We start from the raw sequence: 25,872 nt of genomic DNA, 5'->3' as shown, positions 1-25,872 counted from the left end.
AAGAAGCAATACAAGGACGGAAATCATGCTGTAGAAGAAACAAGAAAGTAATCCCTCAACAAACCAAAAAGAAGACAGCCACAAGAACAGAATGCCAACTCTAACAACAAAAATAATAGGAAGCAACAATTACTTTTCCTTAACATCTCTTAATATCAATGGACTCAATTCCCCAATAAAAAGACATAGACTAACAGACTGGCTACACAAACAGGACCCAACATTCTGCTGCTTATAGGAAACCCATCTCAGGGAAAAAGATAGACACTACCTCAGAGTAAAGGCTGGAATACAATTTTCCAAGCAAATGGTCTGAAGAAACAGGCTGGAGTAGCCATTCTAATATCGGATAAAATCAACTTCCAAACCAAAGTTATCAAAAAAGACAAGGAGGGACACTTCATACTCATCAAAGGTAAAATCCTCCAAGAGGAACTCTCAATTCTGAATATCTATGCTCCAAATGCAAGGGCAGCCACATTCATTAAAGACACTTTAGTAAAGCTCAAAGCACACATTGCACCTCACACAATAATAGTGGGAGACTTCAACACACCACTTTCATCAATGGACAGATCATAGAAACAGAAACTAAACAGGGACACAGTGAAACTAACAGAAGTTATGAAACAAATGGACCTGACAGATATCTACAGAACATTTTATCCTAAAACAAAAGGATATACCTTCTTCTCAGCACCTCACTGGACCTTCTCCAAAATTGACCATATAATTGGTCACAAAACAGGCCTCAACAGATACAAAAATATTGAAATTGTCCCATGTATCCTATCAGACCACCATGGCTTAAGACTGATCTTCAATAACAACATAAATAATGGAAAGCCAACATTCACGTGGAAACTGAACAACACTCTTCTCAATGATACCTTGGTCAAGTAAGGAATAAAGAAATAAATTAAAGACTTTTTAGAGTTTAATGAAAATGAAGCCACAACATACCCAAACCTATGGGACACAATGAAAGCATTTCTAAGAGGGAAACTCATAGCTCTGAGTGCCTCCAAGAAGAAACGGGAGAGAGCACATACTAGCAGCTTGACAACATATCTAAAAGCTCTAGAAAAAAAAGGAAGCAAATTCACCCAAGAGGAGTAGACGGCAGGAAATAATAAAACTCAGGAGTGAAATCAACCAAGTGGAAACAAGAAGAACTATTCAAAGAATTAACCAAGAGGGGTTGGTTCTTTGAGAAAATCAACAAGATAGATAAACCCTTAGCTAGAATCACTAGAGGGCACAGGGACAAAATCCTAATTAACAAAATCAGAAATGAAAAGGGAGACATAACAACAGATCCTGAAGAAATCCAAAACACCATCAGATCCTTCTACAAAAGGCTATACTCAACAAAACTGGAAAACCTGGACGAAATGGACAAATTTCTGGACAGATACCAGGTACCAAAGTTGAATCAGGATCAAATTGACCATCTAAACAGTCCCATATCCCCTAAAGAAATAGAAGCTGTAATTAATAGTCTCCCAGCCAAAAAAAAGCCCAGGACCAGACGGGTTTAGTGCAGAATTCTATCAGACCTTCAAAGAATATCTAATTCCAGTTCTGCACAAACTTTTTCACAAGATAGAAGTAGAAGGTACTCTACCCAACTCATTTTATGAAGCCACTATTACTCTGATACCTAAACCACAGAAAGATCCAACAAAGATAGAGAACTTCAGACCAATTTCTCTTATGAATATCGATGCAAAAATCCTTAATAAAATTCTCCCTAACCGAATCAAGAACACATTAAAGCAATCATCCATCCTGACCAAGTAGGTTTTATTCCAGGGATGCAGGGATGGTTTAATATACGAAAATTCATCAATGTAATCCATTATATAAACAAACTCAAAGACAAAAACCACATGACCATCTCGTTAGATGCAGAAAAAGCATTTGACAAGATCCAACACCCATTCATGATAAAAGTTTTGGAAAGATCAGGAATTCAAGGCCCATACCTAAACATGATAAAAGCAATCTACAGCAAACCAGTAGCCAACATCAAAGTAAATGGAGAGAAGCTGGAAGCAATTCCACTAAAATCAGGGACTAGACAAGGCTGCCCACTTTCTCCCTACCTTTTCTACATAGTACTTGAAGTATTAGCCAGAGCAATTCGACAACAAAAGGAGATCAAGTGGATACAAATTGGAAAAGATGAAGTCAAAATATCACTTTTTGCAGATGATATGATAGTATATATAAGTGACCCTAAAAATTCCACCAGAGAACTCCTAAACCTGATAAACAGCTTCAGTGAAGTAGCTGGATATAAAATTAACTCAAACAAGTCAATGGCCTTTCTCTACACAAAGAATAAACAGGCTGGGAAAGAAATTAAAGAAACAACACCCTTCTCAATAGTCACAAATAATATAAAATATCTCGGCATGACTCTAACTAACGAAGTGAAAGATCTGTATGATAAAAACTTCAAGTTTCTGAAGAAAGAAATTAAAGAAGATCTCAGAAGATTGAAAGGTCTCCCAGGCTCAGGGATTGGCAGGATCAACATTGTAAAAATGGCTATCTTGCCAAAAGTAATCTACAGATTCAATGCAATCCCCATCAAAATTCCAACTCAATTCTTCAATGAATTAGAAGGAGCAATTTGCAAATTCATCTGGAATAACAAAAAACCTAGGATAGCAAAAACTCTTCTCAAGGATAAAAGAACCTCTGGTGGTATCACCATGCCTGACCTAAAGCTTTACTACAGAGCAATTGTGATAAAAACTGCATGGTACTTGTATAGAGACAGACAAGTAGGCCAATGGAATAGAATTGAAGACCCAGAAAGGAACCCACACACCTATGGTCACTTGATCTTCGACAAGAGAGCTAAAACCATCCAGTGGAAGAAAGACAGCATTTTCAACAATTGGTGCTGGCACAACTGGTTGTTATCATGTAGAAGAATTCGACTTGATCCACACTTATCTCCTTGTACTAAGGTCAAATCTAAGTGGATAAAGGAACTTCACATAAAACCAGAGACACTGAAACTTATAGAGGAGAAAGTGGGGAAAAGCCTTGAAGATATGGGCACAGGAGAAAAATTCCTGAACAGAACAGCAATGGCTTGTGCTGTAAGATCGAGAATTGACAAATGGGACCTAATGAAACTCCAAATTTTCTGCAAGGCAAAAGACACCGTCAATAAGACAAAAAGACCACCAACAGATTGGGAAAGGATCTTTACCTATCCTAAATCAGATAGGGGACTAATATCCAACATATATAAAGAACTCAAGAAGGTGGACTTCAGAAAATCAAATAATCCCATTAAAAAATGGGGCTCAGAACTGAACAAAGAATTCTTACCTGAGGAATACCGAATGGCAGAGAAGCACCTGAAAAAATGTTCAACATCCTTAATCATCAGGGAAATGCACATCAAAATAACCCTGAGATTCCACCTCACACCAGTCAGAATGGCTAAGATCAAAAATTCAGGTGACAGCAGATGCTCGCGTGGATGTGGAGAAAGAAGAACATTCCTCCATTGTTGGTGGAATTGCAGGCTTGTACAACCAGTCTGGAAATCAGTCTGGCGGTTCCTCAGAAATTTGGACATAGTAATACCGGAGGATCCAGCAATACCTCTCCTGGGCATATATCCAGAAGATGCCCCAACTAGTAAGAAGGACACATGCTCCACTATGTTCATAGCAGCCTTATTTATAATAGCCAGAAGCTGGAAAGAACCCAGATGCCCCTCAACAGAGGAATGGATACAGAAAATGTGGTACATCTACACAATGGAGTATTACTCAGCTATTAAAAAGAATGAATTTATGAAATTCCTAGCCAAATGGAAGGACCTGGAGGGCATCATCCTGAGTGAGGTAACACATTCACAAAGGAACTCACACAATATGTACTCACTGATAAGTGGATATTAGCCCAAATCCTAGGATACCCAAGATATAAGATACAATTTGCTAAACACATGAAACTCAAAAAAAATGAAGACTGAAGTGTGGACACTATGCCCCTCCTTAGATTTGGGAACAAAACCCCCATGGAAGGAGTTACAGAGACAAAGTTTGGAGCTGAGATGAAAGGATGGACCATGTAGAGACTGCCATAGCCAGGGATCCACCCAATAATCAGCATCCAAACGCTGACACCATTGCATACACTAGCAAGATTTTATTGAAAGGACGCAGATGTAGCTGTCTCTTGTGAGACTATGCCGGGGCCCAGCAAACACAGAAGTGGATGCTCACAGTCAGCTAATGGATGGATCATAGGGCTCCCAATGGAGGAGCTAGAGAAAGTAGCCAAGGAGCTAAAGGGATCTGCAACCCTATAGGTGGAACAACATTATGAGCTAACCAGTACCCCGGAGCTCTTGACTCTAGCTGCATATATATCAAAAGATGGCCTAGTCGGCCATCACTGGAAAGAGAGGCCCATTGGACTTGCAAACTTTATATGCCCCAGTACAGGGGAATACCAGGGCCAAAAAGGGGGAGTGGGTGGGCAGGGGAGTGGGGGTGGGTGGATATGGGGGACTTTTGGTATAGCATTGGAAATGTAAATGAGTTAAATACCTAATAAAAAATGGAAAAAAAAATGGAAAAAAAAAGAATTAATTGCAAATGTGGACATACTCAACAAATTCTCAGAGTTCTTTCATTTTATCTCCTGTCTTGATGGGCATTAAAAGACCAAGCTAGCAATATATATTTACAGCCTTAGTTTTTGGCTAAGTCTCAAGGCCTAGTTCCTCTGTACTCTACTCAGTGGTCCTCTGACACACAGTTTTTGGTAGAGGGTTGTAAATTTGCCTTGCACTTGTATCTTCTATTATGGAAACAGAAAAATATACTCTCAGTGCTAAGAAGAAAAATAGATTAATTGTGTAAATATATGATCTAGAGAGAACCGTTACAGTTAGGTTTTGCTTATGTTATTTTCATGCCCTCCCTCACTGTCTTCTTCAGTCCTGCCAGCAAATGAAGTACCATCTCATTTCTCTGGGGCTTGTATAAATGTAAAAGCATATATTAGTAATTTAATTTGAAGAGTTTTTAGTGCTGGGGAAAAGAGAATTGGGATTATGTATTCTGTAGCAAATCCCCTCAATTTACATTTGTTCATAAACCAAGGAAAAAGGAACATATATGGCATGGTTTTACATAAAATGTAGTTATTATACTTTAATTCACATCATCTGACATGCCAAACAAAAACTTTTTTGAAATTTAACTAACTCACTGTGATATAAAGTTGCCTAGATATAAAGTTGTGGTCGGTGACAAACTGGGATCTCAGAGTCCCTAAGTATTAGCTTGGATGTCAATACTTATCTTTGCTTGGAGGAGTACAAAATGTATACTCTGCTATTTTAGAGTAGTTCTATCATTGTAATTTTATATTTAAAATCTAAAGTGTGTTCTACAGACATTATTTTAAGGAGAATAAGTTATATATACAGACAAGGAAAAAGAAGCCTATTAACTAAGAGAAACAAGGAGAGAAGGTGAAATCAGAGACTGGGGGTTGGAGGCAGACATCAGTGGATTCTAGAATTAGAGGAGGGGAGTCTGGAATACTTCTGGGAGATGCACATACATTGGGAGATCTTTAAGCAGGCCAGTGCGCTGAGAACTGCTATCTGTGTTGGATAACCTTTCTGGAGTATAGTTGGTGAGAAACAACAATTGACACTCCATCATCTGGACAATAGAGGAGATGTAAGAGTGTTGACTCAGATTGGCTTTTAGAAGTAGAGTCAAGAGATTTATTTCAAATGAAAGAAACAGATAGTGAAGGATGCCTTTGAGGTTTGACCCTAATACTGTGACAGGAGTTTAGTGTTAGTGAGATGTAGAAGATTAGAGTGAAAACAAATAAAAAGTAAGTGTCTGAATGTTGGACCAAATTAAGAGAAAGAATGGTGAGGCAAGGGGAAAGAGAGACTTTTGTATGAGTGGTTTACATTTAAAGCAAATGAGAAAGAGATTTTTGGGGCCCAATTGTTATTCCTTTTGTGACAAAGAGAGTCAATGATGAATACAAGCTGACAGCTCTGTGTTCTGCTCCATATAGCTCTTTGCTCAAGATAACTTTCTCTTGCAGAGCAAAGTTCAGTATTTTATTTTGCATAACCTACTTCTTTGAGAATTACACACCAATTTAGCCATTACCCCAGTTTTCCTTTGGATTATCCCACAAGTCATAATTTTATGATTTAGTCCCTTGACTCTACAGAGAAGCACATTGCCAAAGCTGTAGAATTTTGTTGCTTGCTGGGGCTGGAACATGGCCCATTGTTCTATTAATATTATCACCACATTTCTGTTTTCCAACTCCTTTATTGCCTAAGCTTTTCTGTCCTGGAACTTGCTCTGTTGACAGACAGACCTTGAACTCAGAGATCTGCATGGCCCTGTCTCTGGAATGCTGAGCTTAAAGATGTGTATCACCACACCTAGACCTAAGTTTTTCATGGCCACTATTCCTCAAGATCCAGATCAAAAGCTTATGTCTTCCATCCTCAAGATTTGGATCACAAGTGGTTCCTCCATTTCTCAATTGTAGTTCATTCAAGATTAAAAATCCAAACTAGCCCTATTCAACTGCAAAACACAAACAATAAGGTTAGCTGTGTAGGATCTTACTCTGAGACCTCCACTCCCTTAAATCTCTTTATCTCCTTCCTTAGTATCGTTCTGACAAAGATGGCTCATTCATGCAGCTACCACTGTTCTTTCAGGTTTTGTAAAGTTCCTTATACAATTAGAATTGCATCCTTATATTTTGAATAATTGAGAAATCCTATAAAGAACACTTCTCACACTAATTTTTGTATTCTTGGGCTCATGTTTTCAGAGTTTTTTCCTACAGCTTTAAGGACTGTCCATAGTCACCATTTCTCTGAAGGAATACTAGACATCCTCACTTCCTGGAATCATGCTGTTTCTAATTATCATGGAGTCATTAACTTTGGCAGGGAGAATATTCCCCAAAAGAAGAACTTAAGGAAAATACATACATTATTATAGAAACAAGCCTTGTGTCTACAGCAAACATCAGCACTCCAAAGGACCTGCACCTGGCTCTACTCCAGGATTTGGAACCATGTCACACCATCCTTTCCTTGGCCATGCTGGACCTGACAGACTGCCATCTATGTTATATAGCCTCTCTGGAGTAAAATGGGTGAAACACAATGATAGAGCATGTGTGAACAGGACAGTAGGGGAAATGTAAAAAGTGTTGACTCAGATTGCCTTTTAGAAGTAGAGTAAAGAAATTTATTTCAAATAAAAGAAACAGAGACGAAGGATGTCTTTGAAATCTGACCCTAATACAGTGACAGAAGTTTGGTGTCACTTACTGAGATGGGGAATATCAGAGTGGAAACACAAAAAAGTAAGTGACCAAATTAAGGGAGAGAATGAGGAGGCAGGAAGAAAGAGAGACGTTTGTATGAGTGGTTTGAATTTTAAAGCAAAGGAGAAAGAGATTTTGGGTCAGTTGTTATGTTTTTTTGTGACAAAGGGGCTTTACTTGTTTCTTTCTTAAATTCGTTCTGGAATGTCAATCAAGACATTCAGGATGGGTCTTCCTGCCTCAGTTAAGGTTCTCTGGAAATATTCTTATAGAAACAGCAGAGCTGAGTCTACTTGGTGAGTCTAAATCTAGTCAAGACTAACCATTATACTAATGTTTCATAGTTTAATGGTTCAAAAGAAAATATTCATAAAAGAATACTTTCAGAATGTCTATATCTACAACCAAAACCTTTATTTCAGATAGACCCTCTCAAAAAAAACCTAAGATATTTGAATTGATAAATTTATATTTGTTGAATTTGTATCCCTGAACCACTTTTTATCAAGACCCAATAATCAGCCAAATCTTCAAACGAAGAGTGTGTATTGTCACTTTTGCATCAGAAATATTTCCCCAAAATTATCTTAGTTGTTCCTGAAAAATAATGGGTAGAGTTTCCATATATACCATTACCATGAAAACTCTCAGAAAAGAGTTTACTGAAACTAGCTTACAGTTTCAGAGGTTCAGTCCATTATCATCATGTTGGGAAGCATGTCAGCATGCAAGCAGTCATAGTGTTAGAGGAACCAAGACTTCTACATCTAGATCTGAAGGGACCAGAAGGATACTGAGTTCTTTTTACTCTGGTCATAGCATGAACATTTATGATCACAACACACACCCCCACCACCACAGTAACAAACTTCTGGTAACTTGGCCATACCTTCTCCAATAAGGCTATACCTCCTAATAGTTCAGCTCTCTATGGCCAAGGATTCAAACATATGAATCTGTGGAAGCCATGCCTATTTAAACTACCACACTGGTATTCAACTCACTTGATATTGTTTAGGACTCTGTGAATTCATGAATGTAATTACAAAGTCATATCTAGAAAAAAAATATTCCTCTCTATCTTCCAGGAATTACCTTCTTTTGTCCTCTGTTTCCATGATGATCTCTTAGCTTTAGAGGGAGTTTAATATAGATCTCTCCATTAGAGATGAGCACTTACAAGCACTTTGTACTTTGCCCAGAATGAGTCTACAGTCAGTCCTATTGACTCTAAAAGGGAGGCTTCTCTGAGTGAAGATGAAAACCGTACAAATTATGAATATAATTATAAATATTTAGAAGGCTGTTGATAGCAATAACATTTAGCAAAATAATAAAAGATTTCTCTCATAATGCATATGATCTCCACAACCATGGACTTTTGACCAGGTTTGTGCCAGGAATAAATTACTTCACATTCAATAGGCCTCAAAGCCAATCAGAAAGTGCTTGGTTGTCTTCTTTACATTTAAGTCACAATTGCAACAGTCACTACATCTTGCCAGCTAGGTGATTATTGTAGCAAGCGTCTAAAATCAATGGATGTCTATTTCTGAGCAGCAGAGATCTGATTATAACTGAATGATAAGACTATATGACCAAAAATATTGCATAGATTGGTTAGATGACATAGAGAAATCAATCTTATATCAACCATAAAAAACTTCTTCCTTGATGGCTAACTTTCATTACTGCCAGAAGGCTGTATGTTATACATTGTTGAGGTGAGGGTGTGGACTAGAGAAGGTAACAGCTTCTGGAACATGCAGAAGCGACAGAGCTTCTGAGGCAGACACCGTTTCAGGCTCCAGACATCCGGGCACCTTCCCTGCCAGAGGAGAGGTGTCCACCCTGCCCGGGAGGCTTTTGCCAGAGCACCCTAGAGAGCCATCTTGGTTCCTGGATCCTGCCAAGACTAGTCTGCACAGGTGAGAGTGTGGAATACAGAAGCTAACAGCTTCTGGGACAGGTGGAAGCCACACAGCTTCTGAGGCAGACCCCATTTCGGGGTCCAGATACCCGGGCACCTTCCCTGCCAGAGAAGAGGTGTCTGCCCCACCCGGGAGGGCTTTGCTGGAGCAACTTGGGGAGCCATCTTGGTTTCCAGGTCCCTCTGAGACTAGTCGGTGCAGGTGAGAGTGTGGACTACACAAGCAAATAGCTTCTGGGACAGGCCCTGTTTTGGGCCTTCATCTTCTGCCAGGAGGCAGGTTCGAACTCAAGATATCTGTGCAACTTACCTTTGGTTCCAGGACTCCGCAGAAAGTAGTCTGCACAGGTGAGAGTGTAGACTACTGAAATTAACAGCTTCTGGGACAGGCCAAAGCAACACACCTTCTGGGAAAGGTCCTGTTTTGGCCTTTCATCTTCGGCCAGGAGGAGGTCCAAACGCCAGATAACTGTGCATCTTCCCTGTAAGAGGTGAGATTGCCTGCAGAGACTGCTCTGACCACTGAAACTCAGAGGAGAGATCTAGTCTCCCAGGTCTGCTGATAGAGGGCAACAGAATCACCAGAGGAACAACCTCTAAACAGAGACAAATATAACAACTAACTCCAGAGATTACCAGATGGCGAAAGGTAAAGAATCTTACTAACAGAAACCAAGACCACTCACCATCATCAGAACCCAGCACTCCCACTTCGCCCAGTCCAGGGCACCCCAACACACTCAAAAAGCTAGACCCAGATTGAAAAGCATATCTCATGTTGATGGTAGAGGACATCAAGAAGGACTTTAATAATTCACTTAAAGAACTACAGGAGAACACTGCTAAAGAGTTACAAGTCCTTAAAGAAAAACAGGAAAACACAACCAAACAGGTAGAAGTCCTTAAAAAAAAAACAGGAAAACACATCCAAACAGGTGATAGAAATGAACAAAACCATACTAGACCTAAAAAGAGAAGTAGACACAATAAAGAAAACCCAAAGTGAGGCAACGCTGGAGATAGAAACCCTAGGAAAGAAATCTGGAACCATAAATGCGAGCATAAGCAACAGAATACACAACAATCAAAGAAAATGCAAAATGCAAAAAGATCCTAACTCAAAACATCCAGGATATCCAGGACACAATGAGAAGACCAAACCTAAGGATAATAGGAGTAGATGAGAATGAAGATTTTCAACTTAAAAGGCCAGCAAATATCTTCAACAAAATTATAGAAGAAATCTTCCCAAACCTAAAAAAAGAGATGCCTATGAACATACAAGAAGCCTACAGAACTCCAAATAGACTGAACCAGAAAAGAAATTCCTCCCAACACGTAATAATCAGAATAACAAACACACTAAATAAAGATAGAATATTAAAAGCAGTAAGGGAAAAAGATCAAGTAACATATAAAGGCAGGCCTATTAGAATTACACCAGATTTTTCACCAGAGAGTATGAAAGCCACAATATCCTGGACAGATGTTATACAGAATCTAAGAGAACACAAATGCCAGCCCAGGCTACTATACCCAGCCAAACTTTCAATTCCCATAGATGGAGAAACAAAAGAATTCCACAACCAAACCAAATTCACACATTATTTTTCCATGAATCCAGCCCTTCAAAGGATAATAACAGAAACAAACAAACAAACAAACAAACAAAAAACAATAAAAGGACAGAAACCACATCTTATAAAAAGCAAGAAAGTAATCCTTCAACAACCTAAAAGAAGACAGCCACAAGAACAGAATGCCAACTCTAACAACAAAAATAATAGGAAGCAACAAATAATTTTCCTTAATATCTCTTAATATCAATAGACTCAACTCCCCAATAAAAAGACATAGACTAACAGACTGGCTACACAAACAGGACCCAACATTTTGCTGCTTACAGGAAACCCATCTCAGCAAAAAAGACAGACACTACCTCAGAATGAAAGGCTGGAAAACAATTTTCTAAGCAAATGGTCTGAAGAAACAAGCTGGAGTAGCCATTCTAATATCTAATAAAATCAACTTCCAACCCAAAGTTATCAAAAAAACCAAGGAGAGGCACTACATACTCATCAAAGGTAAAATCTTCCAAAATGGGACTCTCAATTCTGAATATCTATGCTCCAAATGCAAGGGCAGCCACATTCATTAAAGACATCAAAGCACACATTACACCTCACACAATAATAGTGGGAGACTTTAACACACCACTTTCATCAATGGACAGATCGTGGAAACAGAAACTAAACATGGACACAGTGAAACTAACAGAAGTTATGAAACAAATGGATTTAACAGATATCTACAGAACATTTTATCCTAAAACAAAAGGATATACCTTCTTCTCAGCACCTCATGGCACCTTCTCCAAAATTGACCATATAATTGGTCACAAAACAGGACCCAACAGATACAAACATATTGAAATTGTCCCATGCATCCTATCAGATCACCATAGAAAAGGCTGATCTTCAATTACAACATATATAATATAAAGCCAACATTCACGTGGAAACTGAACAATACTCTCTTCAATGATACCTTGGTCAAGAAAGGAATAAAGAAAGAAATTAAAGACTTTTTAGAGTATAATGAAAATAAAGCCACAACATACCTAAACTTATGGGACACAGTGAAAACATTTCTAAGAGGACAACTCATAGATGTGAGTGCCTCCAAAAAGAAATTAGAGAGAGCACATACTAGCAGGTTGAGAACACACCTAAAAGCTCTAGAACAAAAGGAAGCAAATTCACCTAAGGGGAGTAGACGGCAGGAAATAATCAAACTCAGGGGTGAAATCAACCAAGTAGAAACAAGAACTATTCAAAGAATCAACCAAAGGAGGAACTGGTTCTTTGAGAAAATCAGCAAGATATATAAACCTTAGCCAGACTCACTAGAGAGCACAGGACAGCATCCTAATTAACAAAATCAGAAATGAAAAGGGAGACATAACAACAGATCCTGAAGAAATCCAAAACATCATCAGATCCTTCTACAAAAGACTATATTAAACAAAACTGGAAAACCTGGATGAAATGGACAACTTTCAAGACAGATACCAGGTAACAAAGTTAAATCATGATCAGGTTAATGATCTAAACAGTCCTATATACCCTAAAGAAATAGAAGCAGTCATTAATAGTCTCCCAACCAAAAAAGCCCAGGACCAGATGGGTTTAGTGCAGAGTTCTATCAGACATTCAAAGAAGATCTAATTCCAGTTCTTCACAAACTATTCCACAAAATAAATGCAGAAGGTACTCTACCCATTTCATTCTATGAAGCCACAATTACTCTGATACCTAAATCACAGAAAGACTCAACAAAGATAGAGAACTTCAGATCAATTTCCCTTATGAATATTGATGCAAAGATACTCAATAAAATTCTCGCTAACCCAATCCAAAAACACATCAAAACAATCATCCATCCGGACCAAGTAGGTTTCATTCCAGGGATGCAGGGATTATTTAATATAAGGAAATCCATCAATGTAATCCATTATATAAACAAACTAAAAGACAAAAAACACATGATCATCTTATTAGATGTGGAGAATGCATTTGACAAAATCCAACACCCATTCATGATAAAAGTCTTGGAAAGGTCAGAAATTCATGGTCCATACCTAAACATGATTAAAGCAATCTACAGCAAACCAGTAGCCAACATCAAACTAAATGGTGAGAAACTGGAAGCAATCCCACTAAAATCAGGGACTAGACAAGGCTGCCCACTTTCTCCCTACCTAATCAACATTGTACTTGAAATCCTAGCCAGAGCAATTCAACAACAAAAGGAGATCAAGGGGATACAAATTGGAAAAGAGGAAGTCAAAATATCACTTTTTGCAGATGATATGATAGTATATATAAGTGACCCTAAAAATTCCACCAGAGAACTCCTAAACCTGATAAACAGCTTTGGTGAAGTAGCTGGATATAAAATTAACTCAAACAAGTCAATGGTCTTCCTCTACAAAAAGGATAAACAGGCTGAGAAAGAATTTAGGGAAACAACACACTTCACAATACTCACAAATAATATAAAATACCTTAGTGTGACTCTAACTAAGGAAGTGAAAGATCTGTATGATAAGAACTTCAAGTCTCTGAAGAAAGAAATTAAAGAAGATCTTAGAAGATGGAAAGATCTCCCATGCTCAGGGATTGGCAGGATCAATATAGTAAAAATGGCTATTTTGCCAAAAACAATCTACAGATTCAATGCAATTCCCATCAAAATTCCAACTCAATTCTTCAATGAATTAGAAAGGGCAATTTTCAAATTCATCTGGAATAACAGAAAACCTAGAATAGCAAAAACTCTTCTCAAGGATAAAAGAACTTCTGGTGGAATTACCATGCCTGACCTAAAGTTGTACTACAGAGCAATTGTGATAAAAACTGCATGGTACTGGTATAGCGAAAGACAAGTAGATCAATGGAATAGAATTGAAGACCCAGAAATGAACCCACAGATCTATGGTCTCTTGATATTTGACAAGGGAGCTAAAATCATCCAGTGGAAAAAAGACAGCATTTTCTACAAATGGTGCTGGCACAACTGGTTATTATCATGTAGAAGAATTCGACTTGATCCTTTCCTATCTCCTTGTACTAAGGTCAAATCTAAGTGGATCAAGGAACTCCACATAAAATCAGAGACAGTGAAACTTCTAAAGGAGAAAGTGGGGAATAGCCTATAAGACATGGGCACAGGGGAAAAATTCCTGAATAGAACAGCAATGGTCTGTTCTGTAAGATAGAGAATCGACAAATGGGACCTCATAAAATTGCAAAGCTTCTGTAAGGCAAAAGACACCATCAATAAGACAAAAGGGCCACCAACAGATTGGGTAAGGATCATCTTTACCTATCCTAAATCATATAGGGGACTAATATCCAATATATATAAAGAACTCAAGAAGGTGGACTCCAGAAAATCAAATAACCCCATTAAAAATGGGGCTCAGAGCTAAACAAGGAATTCTCACCTGAGGAATACTGAATGGCTGAGAAGCACCCAAAAATTTTTCAGCATCCTTAATCATCACAGAAATGCAAATCCAAACATCCCTGAGATTCCACCTCACACCAGTCAGAATGGCTAAGATCAAAAATTCAGGTGAAAGCAGATGCTGGCGAGGATGTGGAGAAAGTGGAACACTATTCCATTGTTGGTGGGATTGCAAGCTTATACAACCACTCTGGAAATCAGTCTGGCGTTTCCTCAGAAAATTGCACATAGTACTACTGGAGGATCCCACAATAACTCTCCTGGGCATATATCCAGAAGATGTTCCAACTGGTAAGAAGGACACATGCTACATTATGTTCATAGAGCCTTATTTATAATAGCCAGAAGCTTGAAAGAACCCAGATGCCCCTCAACAAAGGAATGGATACAGAAAATGTGATACATTTTCACAATGGAGTACTACTCAGCTATTAAAAAGAATGAATTTATGAAATTCCTAGGCAAATGGATGGGCATGGAGGGTATCATCTTAAGTGAGGTAACCCAATCACAAAAGAACTCACATGATATGTACTCACTGATAAGTGGATATTAGCCCAGAAATTTAGAATACCCAAGATATAAGATATAATTTGCAAAGCACATGAAACTCAAGAAGAACGAAGACCAAAGAGTGGACACTTTGCCCCTTCTTAGAATTGGGAACAAAACACCCATGGAAGGAGTTACAGAGACAAAGTTTGGAGCTATGACGAAAGGATGGACCATCTAGAGACAGCCATACCCGTGGATCCATCCCATAATCAGTCTCCAAATGCTGACACCATTGCATACACTAGCAAGATTTTGCTGAAAGGACCCTGATATAGCTGTCTCTTGTGAGGCTATGCTGGGACCTAGCAAACACAGAAGTGGAAGCTCACAGTCATGTATTGGATGGATCACAGGATCCCCAATGGAGGAGCTAGAGAAAGTATCCAAGGAGCTAAAGGGATCTGCAACCCCATAGGTAGAACAAGAATATGAACTAATCAGTACCCCAGAACTCAGGTCTCTAGCTGCATATGTAGCAGAAGATGTCCTAGTTGGCCATCAGTGGAAAGTGAGGCCCATTGGTCTTGCAAACTTTATATGCCTCAGTACAGGGGAATGCCAGGGCGAAGAAGTGGCAGTGGGTGGGTAGGGGAGTAGGGGGGAGAATATGGGGGACTTTTGGCATAGCATTGGAAATGTAAATGAAGAAAATACTTAATATAATAATAATAATAATAATAATAATAATAATAATAATAATAATAATAATAAATAATGTTATACATTGTCATAACTGGTCATATAACCTTTTGTAAAGACAATTTGCAGATAGTTCTTTTAACAAATTGGCATCTCAAGTTTTTCATCTACTTCATGAGTTAGTATAGGGTGTTTCTGTTGACTTTGCATTATCTGAACTTTCATTCTACAAACACAGAAACGTCTTCACTACCAGAACAGATGTCAGCCTACCTCTATTTGTTCATTTCTCCAATGAGGACATTTCTTGCCCTATCCTACCAATATGTCTACAGTGCATCATATGCCTCTCATAAGTATGTAAAATGCTTAAATGGATGTAAGAAGTTTCTTACCATTGTTCTCAATACCCATAGGAAATACCCAACATTCCTGTGGATACTGAGGGTTTTGTTGTTGTTTTTGTTTCTTTTTTCACTTTTTGCCATTTGTCCTTAAATAAAGCAAAGTATAATGTTATTAGAAATAAGTGATGAAGTGTCATGTATACATATTTCATGATGTTTGTTTGTTTGTTTGTTTTTATGATTTATGTCAGATCCCAAGGCATTCTAGCATCCCTATCTCATTTCAGTTATACCTCTTGTTTTCTTGGTAGACATCATCAACCCCAGCGAGCGGAACTAAAAACTTTTGAGGAAGCAATGAACATTGTGTGATTACACCTTCCATAGCTTCGAAGCCTTAGTGATTCATGCTTATCTTCTAATTAGAGCCATGCATTTTCTCACTATCTCCTTTTAAGGTATCCTTCAATGAGTTTTACCTGTAAACATCATTTGATTCATAAGCCTTATCTTTTCAGGCTATCCACAAAATATAGCTTTAAACTTAATTTTTTTCTTAATTTATATGGCTGTATTGCATGCATGCATATTTGTGTAACACTTGTGTGGCTGGTGCTTTTATGCTATAAGAGAGTTTGGGATCCCTTGGAACAGGAGTTACAGACCGTTAGGAGATGACATGTGGGTGGTCAGTGTTGAACATGGAGCCTATGGAAAAATAGGCAGTGCTCCTAACTGCTGTATAACTCTTGAATCTCAACAGAATGGATTTTTTTTCAAAACACTTAAAGTCTCTGTGTTCCCATCAGCACCTTCACTTTTGTAATTTTATGGGTCCATGAAACTGCATGCATATAGTGAGAATCTCCTTATAGAATTCTAATGAGAAATGATGATATCCAGTTGTTTTTTTCTTTTCTACTCTACAAAAGATAGCTCACATAGCATATGACTAGCAGAGCTTATCTCCCTCTATCTCCTCTAGCACTTACTCATTTCAGGCTTTCCCTTGTATTTCGTTCTATATGATCATTTTTTTGGTATCATACAATGCTTCACACCTTTCCCATACTGTGTAACTTATCAGCCATACCCCATTCATACTTTCTCTTGCGCCTATATGCAGCACCTGGCTTATACTCAATGCCTCCTCCAGGACTATGCCTTATACTACCCTTTAGACTTCACACTTCACACACTTTTATAAATTCTTTCAAACCATCCTTAGTTTATGTCCTTCACTTATCCTAAAGATGATCCCCACTAACTAGCTTAAAATAATATCATGGTCATAATATGTGAATGAAGAAGAGAAGATTGTAATTTGGTCAACTAAATACTAAGGATGCCTAATCCAACTAGACTACTTGGATCAATATTACCAATATTGACAGTTTCAGTAATAGAAAGGTAGATGAAAATACTCACATTTGTGTTTGTGTACGTGTGTGTGTGTGATTAAGTAGGATACAAATTATATATTTTATGATACTCAAATCTCTCTTGATAACACATGAACTGACATATAATACAACATACCTTTATTTCATATTATTGAAATAGTTCTCCTTAACTTCATAAAGAATGGAAACTAAACCATTTGGAATGGATTAATTAACTTACACCAGGTAATTACCAGAGGCAAGGGAAATAGCAACTGCAAAAACTATTCTCTCTGTATAGTCTAAGCCTTTTATTCTACATTTAATGGTCTTTGTTTTCTTTTCTTAGGCCCTCAGTGAAAAAAGATGCCATCACCATAAAGTGAATTCATAGACAAAGGCAATTTCAGGGGGTCTCCTTGGATCCCCTGAAACTCAATTTTAGGTCATAATTGCAGAAACTATTATATATATGTGTATATATATATATATATATATATATATACATATATATATATATATATATATATATATATGCTTAAAAATAATTTCCCAGCATTGTTGACATGTCAGCATGCTAGCATGTATACCAAGTAGCTAGTTTGTTATAGAGGATGTTTGGGGTCCGAGGGGATTTTAGAGACCATATACTCTGTATACCCAGGTATGATTCCTTGGTGGCTGTATAATCCAGTTGGATTTCAATGCTGGTTTCAGCCTGCTTCCCCATTCCATCCCACATTCTCTCAGCCAGTATCTTCTCTATAGCAGCTTGATCAGGGAGCCTGTCAACCACATTTGTATATTTTATAATAGCCATTCTAAAGATATGATGGACCCTGGAGTAATGTACTGTACTTGGCAGCAAGTGCTTCAGCTTTTGGGCACATATGCTTCAAATCTGAAATATCATAGACATATATGAGAATCTTAGTGGAGATCTGTAAGGCAAGCTGGTATTTAACGCAAAAGCAAACCCATTTGGCGCTAAAGCACTTTCCATTAGGCAGTTTGACGGCTGTTCTATGAGACAAACTCACAGGGCTCGACGGACACATTTCGATTAAATGCTGCTTTGCATTCTTGCAAAGATGGAAACAATAAGGACGTTTATCAAAGGAAAAACTGCAGCAAACGATTTCATGTTGAACATCTGTACTCTGCAGTTCATTGTTTGCAAGAGTTTATTGACCATAATTTTGATGCATATAGGTTTTAAAGAGTATAAACTACATTTATCTTGGGCGCCTATCATTTACTTGAGTCTTGGCTTATTTATTTCCATTTTTTTTCTGGGCATTTTATTTATTTTGGGATTTTGTAGAGATGGAAGAAAATATGGCTTGTGTAAAGAAACTTTTAGTTAGCTCTGCAAAATTGATGAGGAAAGGCATTGTTTTCACAGAAAGGACTGAGCAATTGAATTGAAAAATTGTTAACACTAAATGTCCTAAATCTTTATGAGTCTTTTCTGCCTTAGACATCACAAACAAATTCATAAACTTATCACTCTTTGAACTCTTTGTCCTCCATGGTGCCATGTTCAGAGTAAAGTGTAACAACCATTAATTCACAAAGTAATTTAAGTGTAGTAGAGTCAAAGGAATTTTATGGTGTAGGGATGGGAGCTTAGTTAAGTTGCCCCCTTTAACTTTATGAATGGGTTGCTCTTTAGAAAATGTAAGCTTTGTGTCTTTTCTTTTAAACATTTCCTTTTAATTCAAAGAAACCAAGGCTCAATCAATCCATTTTACTAAATCCCTGCATGCTTTCAGTCATGATTTGATGATAGATTGTTGTCATGCTGATGGACTACCTTAATACAGATTCCCTAAAAAGAGAGATTGACCTCCTTGCCTGATTACAGGATTTATTTCTTGTTATACATTCTTTGGATGGTGCTACTCTTTGAACCCAGGATATTTCATATGCTAAAAGAGCACTCCGCTACTCATCTATAAACCCAGCACCCTCCATAGACTTGTATTAAGACAGAAGCCAAATACATAGTTGTAGTTAGGAATATAAGCTTATAATAAGGTATATCTGTGGCTACAATCTCAGCATAAATTTTGTAATTTAACTATAGAATTTAACATAGTTTATAGTACTGTTATATATGTTGAACACAAAGATATCTATCCTGAACAATGTTTAGTATATTATGCTTTCAGTAAATGCTGTTTTATATTTTGTTTTGAGTTATTTGTTTCTAGCATTTGTTTAAGATGAAATGGAAAGAGTCAATGATTTTTGTTAATTCTTTTGAGATATTCGATTCCTTGTCTCCAGAGAAGACTTAAAAGACATTGTTCTAGTGGAAGTAACTAACACCTACCTTTGGTTTTCTGTTTGTTTATAGGGTGTACCCTGGCAGAAACACGGGATGGCTATGTGACCTTTTCTAGATTGGCTGTCTTGATCTCTGGGTCAAACTGGCACTTGTTTTTTACTGTTATATCCCCTCCAGGTAATTTCAGCACAGTATACTTTTATATCTGTATTTTCCCAAAATGTAACTCTTTTTCTTTGTGATTCGAATAAGTCCTTTCATGAATAAGAAGCCATGATAGTTTATAGAAGAAGTTTACTTGACTATACTATTGAGTATAAAGTTAAAGCACTCCTGTGGAAATTCAGATTCAGAGTCTATTTAATAAACAAGATTCTAAATCCACATTTTCCCATAGGTGTTACCATTTATTTTATACTCCCTCCTCTTCTTTCTCTCATTCCTTCCCTTCCTTTTTCTCTTTCTTTTACATATATGACTTACACTTATTAAAAATCCACGAGACAATTGAGCTGTTGAATATGTTGGACACAAATCTTTCTATCCCATTTCCCTCATGCTTTCTTTATGGAAAAAGTGAAGCAAGACCTGTTAGCAATCCAGTACCTGAAAGCATTGGTAAAAGGCATGGGTAAATTGTGAACCAAGTCAGTCTTCCTTCATAAGCCACTTGAAGGTATCTGTTTTCTGATTCATCTAATGTGTCTCAGATGAAGATATACAGTAAACACTTGTATAGAAGTCGTTTAAATTGTTTCCAAGGGATCCAGGACAACAGCTATGGTATTTTAGAAAACCTTTGAGCTAAAGTGTCCGGTAGAGGTGTTGTGAAAGCCACTTGTTAAGGAATATAGAAAAAGAAAGCCATAGTATTTGAATTACATGTCCACAGATATCATTTATATCAATCACTTCTTGACAAAAATCATTTGCAAATTATTAGTCTTCTTCAAATTAACAAATTAGGATGCTAAAATTGTAAATATTAGCCTGTCTTTGGTAGACACAAAAAAACTGTGGAGACTGATACAGGAAGATTGCTAAAGTCCAGGAGCTTGAGAGACAAACTTTGGACAGTATAGTGAGATCTCAATTTCTAAAGTGAAATCTACTGTAGGGGATTTGATAAATCTTACCTGGAAATGCTTCAGCATAGTGTGAGGAAGAACTTCAACAAATATGCCGCAAGTCCAAGTTTAGAAACATTTTTTTCTTAACAAAAGATCTATCTTTGGAAATATAAAATTGTTGTCAAGTCGTGGTTTTGTGAGTCAGATACTCTTTCTTTTCATTCCTATGAATCTGTCTGAAGATGGACAGCGATTCATGGTCAAACACGCTCATCCTCCAGCGGCAGAAATTTTTGCCTTAACCTCAACTTTTTGAACATATGTTTTTAATGGGTCAGACTTGTTGCATGGGACCCTGACCAAGACCCTTGGAAGCTGGGGTAGGAAGGAGCAAAGTCAATGGCACAGACTCCAGGAGTTAGGCCAGTGTCAAAACCAGACTTGTTAATTGCAGGGACTGGGCAAACCTTTACACATCCCTCCAGGTATCTCATTGTCTCTTAAGTGGTCAGTAGTGGCCCTGTCTCTTTCTCATTGGCTTGCTCCATCACCGGATCATGTGTCAGCAGTCTCTAGCCAGGCCTGGTAGATTCTAGGTTGGCATGGGAAGGAAATAGCAGCGCATGCCTCAACTTTGTGGTTGGGTCTGCTTGGCTAAATTATTTCTACAGAGACTTCACAGGGCCCTGAGTTGTTTGTCCCAGATTGTCTGACATTTTCGATACTTTTGCCCTTTACTTTTCCAGTGGTTAACTAAGACTCTCCACATGATTCATCAATGGTATTCTAAGGACTAGACTATAAAAACAAATGCAAGAATTGCTGACAAAAGCTCCCAGAACCACATATGGTCTTGGCATTTATTGGTAGATTACTGTTTTGTCTTTTTCCCTTCTGAAAAATTACAGATTTGAAATGCCCTTGAATATTTTCCTTAGACTATTCTTAAATATTCTTACTAAATATTTGTCAAAGTTAGGTCTGTGAGGCCAGGCTCTGCATGAGGAGAGGTTTTTTGTTTTGTTTTGTTTTGTTTTGTTTTTTTTTGATTTTTTAAAAATTTTAATTTTTTAATTTTTTGTTATTTGATTTTTGTCTTTTTGGGTTTTTTAAAGATTTAAATTAGAATATAGAAGCTTAAGCAGTCTATGTCTTTTTATTTGTGAATTGAGTCCATTGATATTCAGAGATAGTAAGTAAAAGTAATTGTTTCTTCCTGTTATTTTTGTTGTTAGAGTTGAGATTCTGTTCTTGTGGCTGTCTTCCTTTAGGTTTGTTGAAGTATTACATTCTTGCTTTTTGTAGGGCATAATTTCTGTCCTTGTGTTTGTATTTTCCCTTTATTATTCTTCGAAGGGTTGGATTTGTGGAAAGATATTTTGTGAATTTGTTTTTTCTTAGAATGCTTTGGTTTCTCCATCTATGGTAATTGAGAGTTTAGCTGGGTATAGTAGCCTGGGCTGGCATTTATATTGTCTTAGGTTCTGTATATCATCTGTCTAGGATCTTCTGGCTTTCATAGTCTCTGGTGAGAAGTCTGGTGTAATTCTGATAGGCCTACCTTTATATGTTGCTTGACCTTTTCTCTTACTGCTTTTAATATTCTGTCTTTATTTAGTGCATTTGTTGTTCTGATTATTATGTGACAGGAGGAATTTCTTTTCTGGTCCAGTCTATTTGGAGTTCTGTAGGCTTCTTGTATATTCAATGACACCTCTTTCTTTATATTAGGGAAGTTTTCTTCTATAATTTTGTTGAAGAAATTTACTGGTCCTTTAAGTTGAAAATCTTCATTCTCATGTATACCTATTATCCTTAAGTTTGGTCTTCTCATTGTATCCTGAATTTCCTGGATGTTTTGGATAAGGATCTTTTGGCATTTTGCATTTTCCTTTACTGTTGTGTCCATGCTCTCCATGGAATCTTCTGCACCTGAGATTCTCCCTTCCATCCCTTGTTTTCTGTTGTTGATGCTTGAATCTATGGTTTCTGATTTCTTTCCTAGGGTTTCTATCTCCAGAGTTGTCTCCCTTTGAGTTTTCTTCATTGTTTTTATTTCCATTTTTAGATGTTGGATGGTGTTGTTCAATTCCATCACCTGTTTGGTTGTGTTTTCCTGCAATTCTTTAAGGGATTTTTGTATTTCCTCCTTAAGGTCTTCTACCTGTTTAGCAGTGTTTTACTCTAATTGCTTGAGGGATTTTTGTGATTCCTCTTTAAGGGCTTCTAACTCTTTAGCAGTGTTCTCCTGTATTTCTTTAAGTGAGTTAATGCCCTTAAAATCCTCTACCAGCATCATGAGATATGATTTTAGATCCAAATCTTGCTTTCCAGGTGTGCTGGGGTATCCAGGACTTGCTGTGGTAGGTGTACTGGGTTCTGATGATGCCCAGTGGTCTTGGTTTCTGTTAGTATGATTCTTTCATTTGCCTTTCGCCATCTGTTAGTCTCTGGTATTAGATGTTCTAGCTGTCTCTGGTTAGAGCTTGTTCTTCCTGTGATTCTTTAGCCTTTGTCACACTCCTGGGAGACCAATTGTCTCCTGAGTTCCAGTGGTCAGAGCACTCTCTGCAGGCAAGCTCTCCTCTTGCAGGGAAGGTGCACAGAAGTCTGGAGGTCAGATCCACTTCCTGATTCCTGGGGTCAGAGCCCACCCTGGAGGCCAACTCTCCTCTGGCAGGGAAGGTATCCTGGGATCTGGGTCTCAGCTCTGTCTCCTGGCCCGAAGGGACCCTGTTCAAGAAGCTCTCTTGCTTCTACCACCCATGTGCTCTCCTGCTTAGACTGGTATCAGTGATCCCAAGATTCTGGGTGTGCTAGGGTCTTGCCTTTGTCATTTGACCCTGTTGCTATTATCATAAGACCCTCTGGCTTTTTGGAACTGATGTTCTGTTTCACTCACCAGTGATCTCAAGATCCCAGGTATACTAGGGTTCCTAAAGAATGGAGAGTCTTCTGGGGATCTTGGTGCCCTCTGACTCCCTGTGATTTATTTAAGAACACACACCCAAGATGGCGCAGGGGTGGCGCTGACAAAAAGGAACCCTTGCACTGGTCAGGCCCAACCATTGGCTGTATGGCAATTCTTTATTAGCAATCAAATCCAGCTGGGGGCCGGCTTCCTTTAGCTTGCATGCAGGACACTGCAAGCAGGTTTTTTTTTTTTGGGGGGGGGGCACAATTAGCAAGAGAACACTAGATGCTACATTTTATTTGTATGTAAATCAAGGAAAGAACATACAACCATTTTTCCTGTTGATCTTTCTAAGTGAGAAGTTAAAGAGATTTGGTGTGAATGTGAACTATGGGATCCTCTTGAATCGTTCCTATGTATTAATAAATCCAACGTTCTCACATATGCCCTTTCTCAGATACTATTGGCTGATGATTGTGGCTACAACTTTGTAAATGGGACTTTATAGTTGGCCCATCTGCATTTGTCCCTATGGTCTGGGCTGTGGCTCTTCTTACCACTACCCAAAGCCATGAAGTTCTTAAATAAATCACAGGGAGCCAGAATCTTGCCCCTAGCCTTTACATTTAAAGAAAATTTGCCTGTAATAGGTATTTCTTAGGAGGATTCTCCAGAAATCCACATAATTTGCTCATCAAGCTTCCATTCTAAAGTTTTATCTTTAGAGAAGTACTATTTGGGCAACCCAGTCTACAATACTTTTTCCCAACAACCCACTCCTAGTAGTAGTCTTCTACCTTTGCTTTTGCCCCTCGCCCCCAACATTGACCACTATAGTTCATGTGCATTTTTCTCCTTTATCTATAGCTTGTGTGCTAGGTCTCCTACTAGAACCTGAGTTTCTGAGGGACAGCAATTCTGGTTAGGTGACTATATTTGAGCAATACATCCCCAAATTATAGAAATATCTAACACAAACAAATATTTGCTTGTGGAAGAGCGAATACATGGAGATTACATTTAAGATTTCATTGTTAAAAATGGTTTCATTTTAAAAAATATTTGAAAACCAGGGTTTTTTTTTTTTTTTGTTTTGTTTTTTTTGTTTCTGCTTGGATGTCTCTGACTTTAAAGTCTCAGCCAATGTTGTTGAGGTGTTGGTAATGGCTGTGGTAGTGCTGGTGGTAATGGTGGTATAGTGTTGGTGGTGATGGTGGTGGTAGTGGTGGTGGTGATGGTGGTGGTAGTGGTGGTGGTGATGGTGGTGGTAGTGGTGGTGATGATGGTGGTGGTGGTATGTTTTACATAGTCTGCATTCCTGTGACTCACATTACTTCTTAGTGTAGCATCTCCTCTTTATTGCAATCCACTAGAGTCAGAACATTATCTAAAGCATTTTGCCTAACATTTAATGCCTATAAAAAATTCCCTGTTTTCTAATATTTCACACCAAATGTTGCCTTCTCCTGTTCTTGGTTATGACTGAGTTGGGCCTTTGAACTCTCCTTCAGAATATTTCTCCTTCAGAGTTCTTTCCCTGATCATGTTTATTTTTGTTACTTTTCTCAACTATATTGCATTCTTATTTTTATAAGTATTTGTCATATGTATGTATCAATTAATTTACTAGCTCTTAACATCTTAAGTAAGAATGGGAGAGTTAACATCATTGTTATTAATAAAAATGGGAGAAATGGATAAAATTTAAGAATTTTGTATAACTCTTTTGAGTACCTGGTAAAATCCATTCCTCTCTCTGGGAAAATTGATCTTATACAGATGCTTGTACCAAACAGATATTTGAGGATAATCTAGCTAAACTCAGCTCAGCTCCATGCTACATGCTTGCAAATTAGAACCACGGTATCAGATGCCATTACAAGTAGCTTTGGGAGCCCTGAGGTGAGTTCAGCCCAGAGTTAAGATATCTAACTGTGGATTCCAAACAAATGTCAGGTTCGCCCAAAGAAATCATAGCATGAAAATACATGCTATTTTCTTTGAGTAGAGAAAAATAAAAACCAACTCTGTTTCTTCTGAGAGATTTGTTTTGAATTAGCTACTTGAAAAAAGACCAGCTATGAGTAACAATCACAAGCAAATATTGATTCTGACTTTTGTTTTTAATATTTAAAATAATTGAATACTGGCAAACACCAAAGTATTTTCTGTGTGTTTCCACAGTTTGGTCATCTTTGGAATGTCATGTAAGTGGAACCTACAGAGTCTACCCTGTGGCCATCAGCTTCTCTCAGCATATTGCATTTGATCTTTTCTTTTCTTTTCTTTTCTTTTCTTTTCTTTTCTTTTCTTTTCTTTTCTTTTCTTTTCTTT

The 25,872-nt window shown here is 37.8% G+C and overlaps 1 protein-coding gene across 1 annotated transcript in view; it reads left to right on the top strand.

The window, feature by feature from the left end:
* Pkhd1 (polycystic kidney and hepatic disease 1) overlaps positions 1-25,872 on the top strand; it is a 560,304-nt gene that overhangs the window by 517,166 nt on the left and 17,266 nt on the right. The window contains exon 64 of the mRNA NM_153179.3: positions 19,624-19,731. Within this exon, the coding sequence (NP_694819.2) occupies positions 19,624-19,731 (108 nt within the window). The remainder of the gene's footprint in view (positions 1-19,623; positions 19,732-25,872) is intronic.

The sequence above is a fragment of the Mus musculus genome, chromosome 1 (assembly GCF_000001635.26).
Source record: "Mus musculus strain C57BL/6J chromosome 1, GRCm38.p6 C57BL/6J".
Lineage (NCBI taxonomy): Eukaryota > Metazoa > Chordata > Mammalia > Rodentia > Muridae > Mus > Mus musculus.
The sequence above is the reverse complement of the archived record's forward strand: the minus strand, read 5'-3'. Positions and strand labels throughout refer to the sequence as shown.